Below are 19,931 nucleotides of genomic sequence, written 5' to 3' on the forward strand. Positions count from 1 at the left end.
AGTATCGGAAAACGTGGTACTTGAATGAAAATATGAACGGAAAAATCGTTTGTTCTAACATTGGTGGAATGCTTTGCAGGAGATCATGAATTGATTAAAAATAATCGTCACATGTGACGATATCTAAGCTGAACAAACGGAGCTCTTTGGCCAATACTAGTTTTGTTTGATCTCTAAACTAAGAGGACAGCCCTAGGCTGGTGAGAAGCTTTGAACAAAAGTGCTTATATATTTGAACAAAGTCTTAACAGGAGTGCTTTGAGGGCCAGGGGTCCGAGGACGGGCCAAATTGAGTAAAGAGAGACTAGGGGTGTTATCTATATATATATATATATATATATATATATATATATATATATATATATATATATATATATATATATATATATATATATATATATATATACATACATAATATCACATCTATATATTTTTTCATTTCTTATAAGCAGTTGCCATCCTTGATCAGTTTACACACTTTGAGTCTTCAAAATAGGCAAAGAACATTGTTAATTATACTGGTGAATCTGAACAATCTGGTTAATTTAGCAGAGATTAATCTGTCGGAAAATAACCTCACGAAGATACCCGACGCATTGTTTACACTCCCTAATCTGAAACGGGTCAATCTTAGTGACAACGTCATTGTGGAACTGTCTGTTGCAATAGGTGAGTTTCTTATGTTAGCCTTTGGTGTTATTGATTGTGAGGACCTTGTCTTGGTTTACTGTGGATAGCGAAATTAATGCACAATAGGTCTGGAAAAGATACAGTATAATTTACTTTTATTAACCCCATATTAATTAAAATAATTTTTAAATTGTTATTTGGTAAATTATTGACTATTGCTATTTATGATATATAGATCAAAAATGTTCAACCAGCAGAGGATACAAAACAAAATGAGTTGTTGGGTTTCAAAAAATTATCCCAAGTTGGTTTAAAAATTTTTTTTTGCTATTCCCCCTCAAAAATCATCCCTTATTTTATCATTTGTACCTGAATTCTAAATTTTGAAATTCCTTGTAACACACAACATTAATTAATTCAGTTTCTGCACGCTTTGAGTAACCCTTTGTTGCTCCACGGAATTACCTGGTCTATTTAGCTTCAATCCAGTATTTGGCTCCAAATGATAAGTTATCCTGTTAAATGTTGCATTGCATCCTGCTCCTTGTGGGTGGCCAATTTTCAGGTCAATCTGATTATAAACCACTAGGTAATTCTAATATATATTTTTGCAGCAAAATAATCCTATATAATATTTTAACTTATTTTGTTGTAGTTTTTTTTAATGATATTCAATCATTTTTAAGTAAGTACTTTTAATTGTATGTTTATCCCTTATTTTTATCTCTGTATATCCTACATCCCATCTTCTAGCTTAATTTTATTATCAAATTTTAGACCTTTGGACCAAATTGGAAGTTCTTAATGTAAGCTGAAATCAACTTCTGTCCCTACCAGGCTCTATAACCAAGATCACAACGCTAAGTTGGGTTTTTGTTAATGAAAATCGTCTTGAATTTGATCGAATTCCCCAAGATATGGGCAAATTGGACTCACTCACCCTGTTTTCTGCCAGTGACAGAAAAACATTCTTTTCTGGAGAGCATTCCAGAAAGGGATTTGCAAGTATAATCTTTTCTTGATTCCGTTTTTACTTAACTGTCCCCTTATTTGCGCTGAATCGGAATTTCAGAATAGCTATTTAATTGGAAAGGTTGGAAAGTCCAAGAATGAAGTTTCAGTCCCGGTCTCTTGGGCTATCATGAAAATGGTTAAAATGGCTTGGTCATGTGGCTAAGGTCAATTGCTAAAATAGTTAAAATGGCTTAGTCACGTTGCTGAGATCAATAGCTAAACTTGTTAAATTCGCTAAGTCACGTGGTTAGGGGGAATAGCTAAAACAGCTAGGCCATATGACTAAGGTCAATGGCTAAAATGGTTGAAATAGCTTGGTCATGTGGCTAAGGTCAATTGCTGAAACGGTTAAAGTGGCTAGGTGATGTGGCAGAGTACACCACCAAAAATTGTTAAAATGGCTAGGTCACGCGGTTAAGATGAATTGCTATAATGGCTAAGGTCAATGATGTAGATGGTTAGAATGGCGAGGCCATGTATTTTCAATAGAGAATGATAGATGGCCAAAACTCGGGATTTTTACCATCTATCTGTGGCAAAGCGAAAAGGAAGTCATCTCCAAATAGAATGGGAAGAAAGTATAAGTATTTAAAGGAAATGGGACCTTCATAGGGTGGAGTAAAGAGTGAGGTGTAGAAGAAATTGGGACGGAGTGGGAGTTTGCAGCTGTGTTGGCCTCAATTGCTATTCTAATGAGGTGTTCGTATTAGTAATAATATTGTGTATGGTCGGGAGGGTGCTTATTAAATGCATATGGGGAATTTTTTAAACTAATTTACAGCCAAAGGAGTCAAATTTATTAAGTATCATGGGTTTTGATCCAGAATTCAGATGCTAATAGAGCGCTAATAGAGCATTCGTAATTGAGTATATGTTGTGATTTAAAGCTACAGGCCTGTAAAAATCATGATGACATTGAAATCTTCTCCGACCTCTTTTCTTCTTCTTCCTCTTCTGGATTTTTTTTTTTATTTGGATCCTTTTGATTATTTGGGCACTATTAATAAGGGCACTAGCCACTCCATTTTCCAATCGAGTGAGTCGTTTTCGAAGTTTCTATGACAACTCCTTCGATACAAAGTGCCCAGATGGAGAAAAAAAACGCTTTGTGCCCACATGGCACAACGCCTTCTATAAAAACCTTATATGCCCCCAGGGCGTAACTTAAAAACCTTTCCCTGAGGGTTGTGGGGGAGTGTCCTCCTCAAAACATATTTTCTATCTGAAAATCAACTACGCTGAACAAAATAGCTATCTTAACATTTTGATTCGATGTATTTGGGGGAACGATGGGCTGGGGGGGGTGGCTAGTCGCCCTCCAATCACTTTTGACTATTAAAAAGGGTACTAGCCCTTTGAATTTCCAATCGAATGAAGCTGTTTTGAAGTTTCTACGACAACGCCTTCTATAAAAACCTTATATGCCCCAAGGGTATGACTTTAAACCCTTGCCCTGAGGGTTGTGGGGGAGGGTCCTCCTCAAAAACACATTTTCTGTCTGGAAATCAACTCCGCTGAACAAAATGGCTCTCTCAAAATTTTGTTTGGATGTGTTTGGGGGAATGATAGACGTGGGGCGGGGGGGCTAGTTGCCCTTCAATCACTTTCGACTATTAAAAAGGGCACTAGTCACTCCAATTTCCAATCGAATGAGCCCTTTTCGAAGTTTCTACGACAACTCCTTCGAAACGAAGTGCCCGGGTGGAAAAAAAACACATTGTGCCCACATCGTTCTTTACTTAGGCAGCGCGCAAGCGCTGCCTATGATTTGAACGTTGTTAAGTAGGCTTAAAAATAGAAATGATTTTCACTATGCGCAGGCAACGTTTGATGTTATATTTAACGAGTTGAGGTCTGTTTTGTCACCCTTAAACAGTATGGATGACCCTAAACAATGTGGAGAAACTGGTGATAATGTAAAAAATTATCAATGCCATTTAGGGCATGGTGCTTCTTGCATTTTTTTGTCAAGTTTCGTAATTGTATTTATTCTTCCTTCAGAAACTGAAATCAACCACTTATTGCCACGCTAATCTTGCCAATTACAACAATTTTACCTTTTTATTACCCTGAACAATGCCAAGAAATGTCAAATTCTAGATGGCGATAGTGATTTTTTGTCGACATGCAAGCTAGTTTTTGCCCGTGCAAGTTACTCGTACTTTGCTCCCAATACGAAGATAATTAAGGTAAAATAATTAATGTGATTAGAGGTTTTTACAATATTTCATATGCTTATACTTCTTCCATTCTTATTATTGGTAACCTCTCTGTGGTTTGAGTTCTTGAACTTCAAGAACTGGTCGAGTTCTTGGTCAGGATATCGTAGTTCTGTGCCATATAAAATTCTGTATCTTTTCATTTTTTTTTCTCATAACTTGTTCTTTCCATATGATTTTTACCTTAGATATTCTTTTGTATCAGGATACAAAAGTTTTGTTAGCTACTGTTGCTACCTTTTATCTTTACGTAGAAGTGTGACTGTTCTGGTTTCCAACACACATTTTGCTTAACAGGAAATTCATAAACTAAATATATATTTGTTTCTAGTTTATAGACAAAGAAATATTTGATTCCAGTCTGTGTCAGGCTAGTGACAAAAAAACATATACCTTCCTTAATATATGAAAACGTATAATAAAGATATATAATTTGAAAATTTAATGACAATTAAACTTTTGAATATAAGAAAGATTAATTTGAAAATTTGACAATTCAATATGAAAACAATTGTTTTTGAATTCGTTTTTTATATATTCAATCTTTTTTTTAGATGCAAAAGCCTTAAAAAGTTGCTGTTGGCCAATAACAAGCTTCTAACAGTACCTGACGAAATTCATAATTTGACCTTGGATGTCTTGGACCTGAGTGGAAATCCGGAACTAGTTATGCCTCCAAAGCCTGTTGACCCAGAGAAGCTGAATGCTCAGTTTTACAATATTGACTTTTCATTGCAGAACCAAGAATAGCAAATGGGCAATTTGTTCAACCACAGAGAGCTTCATCTTGTAATTATTTTGTATTTGACATTATTCATGCGATATAGCCACGTTTTGGAAGGAATCGAATTTCAATTCGATGGCTGGAATATTATCGTCGAATTACAAAAATGCAATCTTATGGCTGGATATTTTTTTTGCTTTTCTTTTGGCTCAGGGGTAAAACACTTGTTTTACCAGCAACAATTTTTTTTTAAATAAATAAAAGTTTCTTGTTTATACATTAAGGGAAATATATAATTTATTTGATTTAAATATATACTTTTTTTTATTAACCATATACTTTGGCTTAACATAAACACATAAATTATATGTATTTATATATATAATCAGTAGCGTATCATATCTTCATATATCAGTAGCGTATATACACATCAGTAGCGGGCCGGAGCTTAATCTTTTTTGAAGCTTAATCTTTTTCTAGAGCCCAACATAGGATTATCACTAGTTCATTCATTTTATATTCTCTTTCTTGTGTAACTATGAGCATGGTTAATGTTGGAATACCTTCATATTCCCGTATTTCCAGAAACAAAAAGTGGAACCCCGCAAAAACGGTAATTCTACCGTGTGAATTGATCATTTAGAGCCGTTTCAGAATTTTAAGCCGTGTCTCTAAAATTCAATACTTTTGAGGAGAGGTGGGTAAACTTTGACCTACCAAACAAGTCATGTACGCAAATCATTTAATTAACAAAAGTTATTTGTTTTCTTTTTTCACTAATTTTACGAGGAAGACGAGTTTTTGCGACCATTAGTAAAATCGAGAGAACAAATGTACTGATTATGATTTAATTGCCAAAATTGATTTGTGTCCAGGAACAGCGAGATAATTGATAAAATGAGTCTTTTAACGATTCAATGGTAATCTTTGAATCCTTGAAACAGTCGGGTAGAGAGTATTTTCTTGGACCTTTACTGTCAAGGTCACACTACATGATGCTCCCAGTAGCGCTTTCGTGTGGAAGTGATCACACATTTTTTCTTGCGAATTCAACAATATCCAGAGTATTTCAATTTGAAAAGCATATATATCATATAAAATAGACATCTTCTGAATGACTGGACAAATTAATATCTTTTGTTGAATAGGCAATCGTGCGGAAAACGTAGCGTTTCTACATTACTAGATTTTTTCTCTAGATCCCATGTTTTGAAGGATTGAAATTTGGCACGCTTGTTGACTTGGGTCGTGTGTCACACGAAAAAAATTTTGAACCCAAAACTCAGAAACTCGGACTAGCACAATAATTAACAGGTTTTGGTTTTGAAGAATATCATAATGTAGAAAATGGAAATCTAACTTTAAAATATAGATAATATCTTCAGTCCTGCTTTAAGAAAATATAGGGTTTGCCAAAAATAAGCAACTAATCTTTGCACCCTTTTTTGTATGTTTTTCCAAGAAGCTTTGGATCTAAAGCTGAATTGCTATCTCTGTGTTTTTTGTTTCCCGTCCATTAAAGACCAAAATATTTAATAGAACTTTGATTAATTATGATCTATCTAATAATTTGTAATTCACACTATCTTTTGTTCTGGTGTTTTACTTTTTGCTTATTTCTTTTCGTGACTTCATTTCGTCTTTTTTATTTTAGACTTGGATTTTGGCGATGTCAGTAGTACCTCTGCTTCTAGTAGCATTGACCATGTCATGAGCGGTGTGGATGTTTCTTGCTCAAAGGGCTCAGATATGACCAAATTTCACCAGCCAACTGAACAGGATTCTGTAGAGTCGTCCCCTGTTCTTTCAAAGTTCGATATCGGCTTATATGCCAGGAAACCAGATCAACTCAAAAAGCTTTCAGAAGAAGAAAAATACAATCTTTTAACTAGTCACTTCAAGCCGGACCAGAATTTTCCATTTCATTCGAAAGCATTTATCGAAAAGGGAAAAACGAAAGTTCGATTCTTTCAGTACTCTTGGTTACAAACTTTCCTAGAATGGTCGGTTTTCAGTCCATCGTGCATGGGTGTCTTATGCGCAAAATGCGTTTTATTCGCTCGTCAAGCTGCTGGGAAGGGTAGCCATCAGGTTCAAGGCTCTCTAGTCTCGAAACCATACACAGGACTCAAGGATTTCCTTTCAGACATGCGGGCGCATAAGAACTCTCGTTACCACCTTGATTCAATGATTAGCGCCGAAAGCTTTGTCTCCGTTTATGAAAAACGAACTAGGAGCATTGTGTCTGCTATATCGAGTGCAGAGGCTGAAATGAAAAAGAAAAATCACGAAATTCTAACACCAATTCTGCGCGCGGTCTTTTTTTGCGGGCGGCATGAGTTACCTCTTCGAGGACACAGAGAGGAGAGTAAACTATGCGACTAAACTAACGTAAATGAAGGCATTTTTTATGGTGTTTTGCGTTCAATGGTAGAAAGTGGAGAGCAATGTCTAAAAGAACACTCCAAAAATGGCGCAAAACATGCGAAGTATATATCTCACATCATTCAAAACGACCTGATCGATTGTGTCGCGCCCATTATTGTGCCAAGCATTGTGAGTGATGTAAATAGCTCAGTAGCATTTTCAATCCTTGACGACGAGACTACAGATATTTCCAATAAGGAAAAGTTAGTTCTTGTAGTCAGAAACTACAATGAAACTCTTGCTTTACTTGAAGAGCGGTTCCAACAAAAATAGTAGTTTATAATGTTCCCCCAGAAATACCCATTCAGGAGTTAAAAGAAGGGCTCTCAGATAGGGCTGGAAACACAATCCCAGTTGAAGATGTTACCCAACTTGGTAAACCTAACTCTAATGGCTTAAAAACAAGTAGATCCTTCTTATTTACACTGAAGGAAAAAATCAATATCCCAGAGAAGCTATTCCTATTTGGGCAAATCAAACTGCACAAGGAATACAAACCAAAGCTTCTAACTTAATTTTATTATAAAATTTTAGACCTTTGGACCAAATTGGAAGTTCTTAATGTAAGCAGAAATCAACTTCAGTCTCTACCAGCCTCTATAACCAAGATCACAACGCTAAGTTGGGTGTTTGTTAATGAAAATCGTCTTGAATTTGATCGAATTCCCCATATCTTCCATTTGATGGAAGATATGGGCAAATTGGACTCACTCACCCTGTTTTCTGCCAGCGACAATCGTTTGGAGAGCATTCCAGAAGGGATTTGCAAGTATAATCTTTTCTTGATTCCGTTTTTACTTAACTCAGATGGCCAAAACTCTGGATTTTTACCATCTGTCTGTGGCAAAGCTAAAAGGAAGTCATCTCCAAATAGAATGGGAGGAAAGTATCAGTATTTAAAGGAAATGGGACCTTCATAGGGTGGTATAAAGGGTGAGGTGTTGAAGAAATTGGGACGGAGTGGGAGTTTGCAGCTGTGTTGGCCTCAATTTCTATTCTAATGGGGTGTTCGTATTAGTAATAATATTGTGTATGGTCGGGAGGGTGCTTATTTAAGACATATGGGGAATTTTTTAAACTAATTTACAGCCAAAGGAGTCAAATTTATTAAGTATCATGGGTTTTGATCCAGAATTCAGATGCTAATAGAGCACACAACAGATTCGTAGTTGTCAGGTGTTCTATTTCATTAGATTCGTAATTGAGTATATGTGGTAATTTAAAGCTACAGGCCTGTAAAAATCATGATGACATTGAAATCTTCTCCGACATCTTTTCTTCTTCTTCCTCTTCTGGATTTTTTTTTCAAATCCTATTGTGAGTTCTATTATTGTTCTTTCGTATTTTAGAATTAGGATGTAAATTTCTATTTTAAAATCTGCTAAAAGAGTTCTCTGATCATGTGGTTCTTATAGGCTGATATTAAATAGTTCTAAAATTGACAAGCTTTCTATAATTGGAGGTTGTAAGCTTATTGTAATCTGTAATTGGTAAGCTTTTTGAATTGAACATGAAGGATCCTTTTGATTATTAGGGCACTAGCCACTCCATTTTCCAATCGAATGAGTCCTTTTCGAAGTTTCTATGACAACTCCTTCGATACAAAGTGCCCAGTTGGAAAAAAAACGCATTGTGCCAACATGGCACAACGCCTTCTATAAAAACCTTTTATGCCCCCAGGGCATAACTTTAAACCCTTGCCCTGAGGGTTGTGGAGGAGTGTCCTCTTCAAGAACATATTTTCTATCTGGAAATCAACTATGCTGAACAATCGCTATCTCACAATTTTGATTGGATGTGTTTTGGGGATTGATGGGCGTAGGGGGGGGGGGGTTAGTTGCCCTCCAATCACGTTCGACTATTAAAAAGGGTACTATTCCTTTGAATTTCCAATCGAATGAACCTGTTTTGAAGTTTCAACGACAACGCCTTCTATAAAAACCTTATATGCCCCACGGGTATAACTTAAAACCCTTGCCCTGAGGGTTGTGGGGGAGGGTCCTCCTCAAAAACACATTTTCTGTCTGGAAATCAACTACGCTGAACAAAATGGCTCTCTCAAAATTTTGATTGGATGTGTTTTGGGGAATGATTGGCGTGGGGAGGGGGGGGGCTAGTTGCCCTTCAATCACTTTCGACTGTTAAAAAGGGCACTAGTCACTCCAATTTCCAAGCGAATGAGCCCTTTTCAAAGTTTCTACGACAACTCCTTCGATACGAAGGGCCCGGGTTGAAAAAAAAAAACACATTGTGCCCACATCGTTCTTTACTTAGGCAGCGCGCTAGCGCTGCCTATGATTTGAACGTTGTTAAGTAGGCTTAAAAATAGAAATGATTTTCACTATGCGCAGGCAACGTTTGATGTTATATTTAACGAGTTGAGGTCTGTTTTGTCACCCTTAAACAGTATGGATGACCCTAAACAATGTGGAGAAACTGGTGATAATGTAAAAAATTATCAATGCCATTTAGGGCATGGTGCTTCTTGCATTTTTTTGTCAAGTTTCGTAATTGTATTTATTCTTCCTTCAGAAACTGAAATCAACCACTTATTGCCACGCTAATCTTGCCAATTACAACAATTTTACCTTTTTATTACCCTGAACAATGCCAAGAAATGTCAAATTCTAGATGGCGATAGTGATTTTTTGTCGACATGCAAGCTAGTTTTTGCCCGTGCAAGTTACTCGTACTTTGCTCCCAATACGCTGTTAATTAATATGATTAGAGGTTTTTACAATATTTCATATGCTTATACTTCTTCCATTCTTATTATTGGTAACCTCTCTGTGGTTTGAGTTCTTGAACTTCAAGAACTGGTCGAGTTCTTGGTCAGGATATCGTAGTTCTGTGCCATATAAAATTTTGTATCTTTTCATTTTTTTTCTCATAACTTGTTCTTTCCATATGATTTTTACCTTAGATATTCTTTTGTATCAGGATACAAAAGTTTTATTAGCTACTGTTGCTACCTTTTATCTTTACGTAAAAGTGTGACTGTTCTGGTTTCCAACACACATTTTGCTTAACAGGAAATTCATAAACTAAATATATATTTGTTTCTAGTTAATCGACAAAGAAATATTTGATTCCAGTCTGTGTCAGGCTAGTGACAAAAAAATATATACCTTCCTTAATATATTAAAACGTATAATAAAGATATATAATTTGAAAATTTAATGATAATTAAACTTAAAAAGATTAATTTGAAAATTTGACAATTCAATATGAAAACAATTGTTTGAATTCGTTTTTTATATATTCAATCTTTTTTTAGATGCAAAAGCCTTAAAAAGTTGCTGTTGGCCAATAACAAGCTTCTAACTGTACCTGACGAAATTCATAATTTGACCTTGGATGTCCTGGACCTGAGTGGGAATCCGGAACTAGTTATGCCTCCAAAGCCTGTTGACCCAGAGAAGCTGAATGCTCAGTTTTACAATATTGACTTTTCATTGCAGAACCAAGAATAGCAAATGGGCAATTTGTTCAACCCCAGAGAGCTTCATCTCGTAATTATTTTGTATTTGACATTATTCATGGGATATAGCCACGTTTTGGAAGGAATCGAATTTCAATTCGATGGCTGGAATATTATCGTCAAATTACAAAAATGCAATCATATGGCTGGATATTTTTTTTGCTTTTCTTTCGGCTCAGGGGTAAAACACTCGTTTTACCAGCAACAAATTTTTTTTAAATAAATAAAAGTTTCTTGTTTATACATTAAGGAACATATATAATTTATTTGATTTAAATATATACTTTTTTTTATTAACCATATACTTTGGCTTAACATAAACACATAAATTATATGTATTTATATATATAATCAGTAGCGTATCATATCTTCATACATCAGTAGCGTATATATACATCAGTAGCGGGCCGGAGCTTAATCTTTTTTGAAGCTTAATCTTTTTCTAGAGCCCAACATAGGATTATCACTAGTTCATTCATTTTATATTCTCTTTCTTGTGTAACTATGAGCATGGTTAATGTTGGAATACCTTCATATTCCCGTATTTCCAGAAACAAAAAGTGGAACCCCGCAAAAACGGTAATTTTACCGTGTGATTTGATCATTTAGAGCCGTTCCAGATTTTTTTGCCGTGTATATAAAATTCAATACTTTTGAGGAGAGGTGGGTAAACTTTGACCTACCAAACAAGTCATGTACGCAAATAATTTAATCAACAAAAGTTATTTGTTTTCTTTTTTCACGAATTTTACGAGGAAGACGAGTTTTTGCGACCATTTGTAAAATCGAGAGAACAAATGTACTGATTATGATTTAATTGCCAAAATTGATTTTTGTCCAGGAACAGCGAGATAAGGGATAAAATGAGTCTTTTAACGATTCAATGGTAATCTTTGAAGCCTTGGAACAGTCGGGTAGAGAGCATTTTCTTGGCCCTTTACTGTTAAGGTCACACTACATGATGCTCCCAGTAGCGCTTTCGTGTGGAAGTGATCACACATTTTGTCATGCGAATTCAACAGTATCCAGAGTATTTCAATTTGAAAAACATATAGATCATATAAAATAGACATCTTCAGAATGACTGGACGTATTAAGATCTTTTGCTGAATAGGCAATCGTGCAGAAAACGCAGTATTTCCAAATTACTAGATTTTTTCTCTAGATCCCATGTTTTGAAGGATTGAAATTTGGCACGCTTGTTGACTTGGGTCTTGTGTCACACGAAAAAAATTTTTAACCCAAAACTCAGAAACTCGGACTAGCACAATAATTAACAGGTTTCAGTTTTGAAGAATATCATAATGTAGAAAATGGAAATCTAACTTTAAAATATAGATAATATCTTCACTCCTGCTTTAAGAAAATATAGGGTTTGCCAAAAATAAGCAACTAATCTTTGCACCCTTTTTTGTATGTTTTTCCGAGAAGCTTTGGATCTAAAGCTAAATTGCTATCTCTGTGTTTTTTATTTCCCGTCCATTAAACACCAAGATATTTAATAGAACTTTGATTAATTATGATCTATCTAATAATTTGTAATTCACACTATCTTTTATTCTGGTGTTTTACTTTTTGCTTATTTCTTTTTGTGACTTCATTTCGTCTTTTTATTTTAGACTTGGATTTTGGCGATGGCAGTAGTACCTCTGCTTCTAGTAGCATTGACCATGTCATGAGTGGTGTGGATGCTTCTTGCTCAAAGGGCTCAGATATGACCGAATTTCACCAGCCAACTGAACATGATTCTGTAGAGTCGTCCCCTGTTCTTTCAAAGTTCGATATCGGCTTATATACTGGAAAACCAGATCAACTCAAAAAGCTTTCAGAAGAAGAAAAATACAATCTTTTAACTAGTCACTTCAAGCCGGACCAGAATTTTCCATTTCATTCGAAAGCATTTATCGAAAAGGGAAAAACAAAAGTTCGATTCTTTCAGTACTCTTGGTTACAAACTTTCCCAGAATGGTCGGTCTTCAGTCCATCGTGCATGGGTGTCTTTTGCGCAAAATGTGTTTTATTCGCTCGTCAAGCTGCTGGGAAATGTAGCCATCAGGTTCAAGGCTCTCTAGTCTCGAAACCATACACAGGACTCAAGGATTTCCTTTCAGACATGCGGGCGCATAAGAACTCTCGTTACCATCTTGATTCAATGATTAGCGCCGAAAGCTTTGTCTCCGTTTATGAAAAACGAACTAGGAGCATTGTGTCTGCTATATCGAGTGCAGAGGCTGAAATGAAAAAGAAAAATCACGAAATTCTAACACCAATTCTGCGCGCGGTCTTTTTTTGCGGGCGGCATGAGTTACCTCTTCGAGGACACAGAGAGGAGAGTAAACTATGCGACTACATTAACGTAAATGAAGGCATTTTTCGTGGTGTTTTGCGTTCAATGGTAGAAAGTGGAGAGCAATGTCTAAAAGAACACTTCAAAAATGGCGCAAAACATGCGAAGTATATATCTCCCATCATTCTAAACGACCTGATCGATTGTGTCGCGCCCATTATTGTGCCAAGCATTGTGAGTGATGTAAATAGTTCAGTAGCATTTTCAATCCTTGCTGACGAGACTACAGGTATTTCCAAGAAGGAAAAGTTAGTTCTTGTAGTCAGAAACTACAATGAAACTCGTGCTTTACTTGAAGAGCGGTTCCAACAAAAATAGTAGTTTATACTGTTCCCCCAGAAATACCCATTCAGGAGTTAAAAGAAGGGCTCTCAGATAGGGCTGGCAACACAATCCCAGTTGAAGATGTTACCCAACTTGGTAAACCTAACTCTAATGGCCTAGAAACAAGTAGATCCTTCGTATTTACACTGAAGGAAAAAATTAATATCCCAGAGAAGTTATTCTTATTTGGGCAAATCAAACTGCACAAGGAATACAAAACAAAGCTTTTAACTTAATTTTATTATCAAATTTTTGACCTTTGGACCAAAATGGAAGTTCTTAATGTAAGCAGAAATCAACTTCAGTCTCTACCAGCCTCTATAACCAAGATCACAACGCTAAGTTGGGTGTTTGTTAATGAAAATCGTCTTGAATTTGTTCGAATTCCTCAAGATATGGGCAAATTGGACTCACTCACCCTGTTTTCTGCCAGCGACAATCGTTTGGAGAGCATTCCAGAAGGGATTTGCAAGTATAATCTTTTCTTGATTCCGTTTTTACTTAACTGTCCCCTTAACTGCACTGAATCGGAATTTTAGAATAGCCCTTCAATTGGAAAGGTTGAAAAGTCCAAGAATGAATTTTCAGTCCCGGTCTCTTGGGCTGTAATGAAAATGGTTAAAATGGCTTGATCATGTGGCTAAGGTCAATTGCTAAAATAGTTAAAATGGCTTAGTCACGTTGCTGAGATCAATAGCTAAACTTGTTAAATTCGCTAAGTCACGTGGTTAAGGGGAATAGCTAAAACAGCTAGGCCATATGACTAAGGTCAATGGTTAAAATAGCTTGGTCATGTGGCTAAGGTCAAATGCTGAAACGGTTAAAGTGGCTAGGTGATGTGGCAGAGTACACTACCAAAAATCGTTAAAATGGCTAGGTCACGTGGTTAAGATGAATTGCTATAATGGCTAAGGTCAGTGATGTAGATGGTTGGAATGGCGAGGCCACGTATTTTCAATGGAGAATGATAGATGGCCAAAAATCGGGATTTTTACCATCTATCTGTGGCAAAGCGAAAAGGAAGTCATCTCCAAATAGAATGGGAAGAAAGTATAAGTATTTAAAGGAAATGGGACCTTCATAGGGTGGAGTAAAGAGTGAGGTGTAGAAGAAATTGGGAAGGAGTGGGAGTCTGCAGCTGTGTTGGCCTCAATTGCTATTCTAATGGGGTGTTCGTATTAGTAATAACATTGAGTATGGTTGGGAGGGTGCTTATTAAATACATATGGGGAATTTTTTAAACTAATTTACAGCCAAAGGAGTCAAATTTATTAAGTATCATGGGTTTTGATCCAGAATTCAGATAGTAATAGAGCACACAACAGATTCGTAGTTGTCAGGTGTTCTATTTCATTAGATTCGTAATTGAGTATATGTGGTAATTTAAAGCTACAGGCCTGTAAAACCATGATGACATTGAAATCTTCTCTGACCTTTTTTCTTCTTCTTCCTCTTCTGGATTTTTTTTTCAATTTTTTTTTCTTTCGTATTTTAGAATTAGGATGTAAATTTCTATTTTAAAATCTGCTAAAAGAGTTCTCTGATCATGTGGTTCTTATAGGCTGATATTAAATAGTTCTAAAATTGATAAGCTTTCTATAATTGGAGGTTGTAAGCTTATTGTAATCTGTAAGTGGTAAGCTTTTGGAATTGAACATGAAGGATCCTTCTGATTATTTGGGCACTATTAATAAGGGCACTAGCTACTCCATTTTCCAATCGAATGAGTCCTTTTCGAAGTTTTTACGACAACTCCTTCGATACAAATTGCCCAGGTGGAGAAAAAAAACGAATTGTGCCCACATGACACAACGCCTTCTATAAAAACCTTATATGCCCCCAGGGCATAACTTAAAACCCTTGCCCTGAGGGTTGTGGGGGAGTGTCCTCCTCCAAAAAATATTATCTGACTGGAAATCAACTATGCTGAACAAAATGGCTATCTCAAAATTTTGATTGGATGTGTTTGGGGGAATGATGGGCGTAGGGGGATGGTTAGTTGCCCTCCAATCACTTTCGACTATTAAAAAGGGTACTAGCCCTTTAAAGTTCCAATCGAATGAAGCTGTTTTGAAGTTTCAACGACAACGCCTTCTATAAAAACCTTATATGCCCCAAGGGTATGACTTTAAACCCTTGCCCTGAGGGTTGTGGGGGAGGGTCCTCCTCAAAAACATATTTTCTGTCTGGAAATCAACTACGCTGAACAAAATGGCTCTCAAAATTTTGATTGGATGTGTTTGGGGGAATGATGGGCGTGGGGAGAGGGGGCTAGTTGCCCTTCAATCACCTTCGACTATTAAAAAGGGCACTAGTCACTCCAATTTCCAATCGAATGAGCCCTTTTTGAAGTTTCTACGACAACTCCTTCGATACAAAGTGCCCGGGTGAAAAAAACAACAACATTGTGCCCACATCGTTCTTTATTTAGGCAACGTGCCAGCGCTGCCTATGATTTGAATGTTGTTAATTAGGCTTAAAAATAGAATAGATTTTGACTATGCGCAGGCAACGTTTGATGCCATAGTTAAAAAGTTGAGGCCTGTTTTGTCACCCTTAAATAGTATGGGTGACCCTGTGGTGACCCTAAACAGTGTGGGGAAACTAAAAAAATTATCATTGCCATTTAGGGCATGGTGCTTCTTGCATTTTTTTTTGTCAAGTTTCGCAATTGTATTTATTTTTCCTTCAGAAACTGAAATCAACCACTTATTACCACGCTAATCTTGCCAATTACAACAATTTTGCCTTTTTATTACACTGAACAATGCCAAGAAACGTCAAATTCTAGATAGCGTTAGTGATTTTTGTCGACATGCAATCTTGTTTTTGCCCGTGCAAGTTACTCGTACTTTGCTCCCAATACGCTGTTAATTAATATGATTAGAGGTTTTTACAATATTTCATATGCTTATACTTCTTCCATTCTTATTATTGGTAACCTCTCTGTGGTTTGAGTTCTTGAACTTCAAGAACTGGTCGACTTCTTGGTCAGGATATCGTAGTTCTGTGCCATATAAAGTTCTGTATCTCTTCATTTTTTTCTCATAACTTGTTCTTTCCATATGATTTTTACCTTAGATATTCTTTTGTATCAGGATACAAAAGTTTTATTAGCTACTGTTGCTACCTTTTATCTTTACATAAAAGTGTGACTGTTCTGGTTTCTAACACACATTTTGCTTAACAGGAAATTCATAAACTAAATATATATTTGTTTCTAGTTTATAGACAAAGAAATATTTGATTCCAGTCTGTGTCAGGCTAGTGACAAAAAAACATATACCTTCCTTAATATATGAAAACGTATAATAAAGATATATAATTTGAAAATTTAATGACAATTAAACTTTTGAATATAAGAAAGATTAATTTGAAAATTTGACAATTCAATATGAAAACAATTGTTTTTGAATTCGTTTTTTATATATTCAATCTTTTTTTAGATACAAAAGCCTTAAAAAGTTGCTGTTGGCCAATAACAAGCTTCTAACTGTACCTGACAAAATTCATAATTTGATCTTGGATGTCCTGAACCTGAGTGGAAATCTGGAACTAGTTACGCCTCCAAAGCCTGTCGACCCAGAGAAGCTGAATGCTCAGTTTTACAATATTGACTTTTCATTGTAGAACCAAGAATAGCAAATTGGCAATTTATTCAACCCCAGAGAGCTTCATCTCGTAATTATTTTGTATTTGACATTATTCATGGGATATAGCCACATTTTGGAAGGAATCGAATTTCAATTCGATGGCTGGAATATTATCGTCAAATTACAAAAATGCAATCATACGGCTGGATATTTTTTTTGCTTTTCTATCGGCTCAGGGGTAAAACACTCGTTTTACCAGCAGCAAATTTTTTTTTAATAAATAAAAGTTTTCGTTGAAATGTAAGAGTTGGAATATTTCAGTAGTGTTTCTCACGGTTTACCTTGTCTTTGCTACATTCTCTTGATGTTTCAAAGTTCTTTTGGATTTTTTTTCCTTGAAATGTAGGAGTTGGAATATTTCACTACTGTTTTCTCGTGGTTTACCTTATCACTGTTACATTCTCTTGATGTTTCAAAGTTCATTTTGGATTTTTTTTCGTTGAAATGCAAGAGTTAGAATATTTAAGTTATGTTTTGTAGTGGTTTACCTGGTTACTCTTACATTCTCTTGATGTTTCAAAGTTCATTTTTTTTTTGTTGAAATGCAAGAATTAGATTATTTCAGTAGCGTTTTGTGGTGGTTTACTTTGTCATTGTTACATTCTCTTGATGTTTCAAAGTTCATTTTAGATTTTTTCGTTGAAATGTAAGAGTTTGATCATTTCAGTAGTGTTTTGTAGTGGTTTATCTTTCACTGTTACATTCTCTTGATGTTTCAAAGTTCATTTTGGATTTTTTCCATTGAAATGTAAGAGTTAGAATATTTCAGTAGTGTTTAGTCGTGGTTTACCATGTCACTGTTACATTTTTTTGATTTTTCAGAGTTCATTTGGAATTTTTCCCTTGAAATATAAGAGTTAGAATATTTCATTACTGTTTTCTCGTTGTTTACCTTGTCACTGTTACATTGTCTTGATGTTTCAAAGTTCAATTTTGATTTTTTTTTGTTAAAATGCAAGAGTTAGATTATTTCAGTAGTGTTTTGTCATGGTTTACTTTGTCACTGTTACATTCTTTTGATGTTTCAAAGTTAATTTTACATTTTTTCGTTGAAATGTAAGAGTTAGATTATTTCAGTAGTGTTTCATAGTGGTTTACCTTGTCACTGTTACATTCTCTTGATGTTTCAAAGTTCATTTTGGATTTTTTCGTTGAAATGTAAGAGTTGGAATATTTCAGTAGTGTTTTGTCGTGGTTTACCTTTTCACTGTTACATTCTCTTGATGTTTCAAAGTTCATTTTAGATTTTTTTTTCATTGAAATGTAAGAGTTGGAATATTTCAGCAGTGTTTTGTCATGGTTTACTTTGTCACTTTTACATTCTCAGGATGTTTCAAAGTTCATTTTAGATTTTTTCGTTGAAATGTAAGAGTTAGATTGTTTCAGTAGTATTTTGTCTTGGTTTACCTTGTCACTGTTTTATTCTATTGATGTTTCAAAGTACATTTTGTATTTTTTTTTCGTTGAAATGCAACAGTTGGAATATTTCAATAGTGTTTGTTGTGGTTTACCTTGTTACTGTTACATTCTCTTGATGTTTCAACGTTCATTTTTAATTTTTTTTTTTCGTTGAAATGCCTGAGAGATTATTTCAGTAGTGTTTTGTCGTGGTTTACCTTGTCACTGTTACATTCTGAAGATGTTTCAAAGTTCATTTTATATTTTCTTCGTTGAAATGTAAGAGTTGGAATATTTCAGTAGTGTTTTGTCGTGGTTTACCTTGTCATGGTTACATTCTCAAGATTTTTCAAAGTTCATTTTGGATTTCTTTCGTTGAAATGCAAGCGTTGGAATACTCCAGTAGTGTTTTTCACGGTTTACCTAGTCACTGTTACATTCTCTTGATGTTTCAAAGTTCATTTGGATTTTTTTTCTTGAAATGTAAGATTTGGATTATTTCACTACTGTTTTCTCGTGGTTTACCTTGTAACTGTTATATTCTCTTGATGTTTCAAAGTTCATTTTAGATTTTTTTCGTTGAAGTGCAAGAGTTGGAATATTTCATTGGTGTTTTGTAGTGGTTTACCTTGTTACTGTTAAATTCTCTTGATGTTTCAAATTTCATTTTTTTTTTTTTAAATGCATGAATTAGATTATTTCAGTAGTGTTTTGTCGTGGTTTACTTTGTCACTGTTACATTCTCTTGATGTTTCAAAGTTCATTTTGGATTTTTTTCATTGAAATGTATGAGTTGGATTATTTCAGTAGTGTTTTGTAGTGGTTTACCTTGTTACTGTTACATTCTCTTTATGTTTCAAAGTTCATTTTTGATTTTTTTTTTGTTGAAATGCAAGACTTAGATTATTTAAGTAGTATTTTGTAGCGGTTTACTTTGTCACTGTTACATTCTCTTGATGTTTCAAAGTTCATTTTGGATTATTTTCATTGAAATGTAAGAGTTGCAATATTTCAGTAGTGTTTTGTCGTGGTTTACCTTTTCACTGTTACATTCTCTTGATGTTTCAAAGTTCATTTTAGATTTTTTTTCATTGAAATGTAAGAGTTGTAATATTTCAGTAGTTTTTTGTCATGGTTTACTTTGTCACTGTTAAATTCTCTTGATGTTTCAAAGTTCATTTTAGGTTTTTTCGTTGAAATGTAAGAGTTAGATTATTTCAGTAGTGTTTTGTCTTGGTTTACCTTGTCACTGTTACATTCTCTTGATGTTTCAAAGAAAATTTTGGATTTTTTTTTCGTTGAAATGCAAGAGTTGGAATATTTCAATAGTGTTTGTTGTGGTTTACCTTGTTACTGTTACATTTTCTTGATGTTTCAAAGTTCATTATTGATTTTTTTTTTCGTTGAAATTACTGAGATATTATTTAAGTAGTGTTTTGTCGTGGTTTACCTTGTCACTTTTACATTCTGAAGATGTTTCAAAGTTCATTTTATATTTTTTTCGTTGAAATGTAAGAGTTGGAATATTTCAGTAGTGTTTCGTCGTGGTTTACCTTGTCATTATTACATTCTCAAGATTTTTCGAAGTTCATTTTGGATTATTTTCATTGAAATGTAAGAGTTGGAATATTTCAGTAGTGTTTTGTCGTGGTTTACCTTTTCACTGTTACATTCTCTTGATGTTTCAAAGTTCATTTTAGATTTTTTTTTTTCA

The 19,931-nt window shown here is 34.9% G+C and overlaps 1 protein-coding gene across 1 annotated transcript in view; it reads left to right on the forward strand.

The window, feature by feature from the left end:
* Positions 1-17,145, forward strand: part of LOC148942242 (protein flightless-1 homolog) — a 21,148-nt gene extending 4,003 nt beyond the window's left edge. Inside the window, exons 2-6 of the mRNA XM_089103263.1 lie at positions 450-669; positions 7,549-7,783; positions 10,292-10,526; positions 12,115-13,638; positions 16,613-17,145. Of these exons, the coding sequence (XP_088959389.1) occupies positions 450-669; positions 7,549-7,783; positions 10,292-10,487 (651 nt within the window). The 3' untranslated portion in view covers positions 10,488-10,526; positions 12,115-13,638; positions 16,613-17,145. The remainder of the gene's footprint in view (positions 1-449; positions 670-7,548; positions 7,784-10,291; positions 10,527-12,114; positions 13,639-16,612) is intronic.
* The last annotated feature ends 2,786 nt before the right edge of the window (positions 17,146-19,931 follow it).

The sequence above is a fragment of the Artemia sp. Qi Xiang Cuo genome, chromosome 17 (assembly GCF_049724085.1).
Source record: "Artemia sp. Qi Xiang Cuo chromosome 17, ASM4972408v1, whole genome shotgun sequence".
Taxonomy (NCBI): Eukaryota; Metazoa; Arthropoda; class Branchiopoda; order Anostraca; family Artemiidae; genus Artemia; species Artemia sp. Qi Xiang Cuo.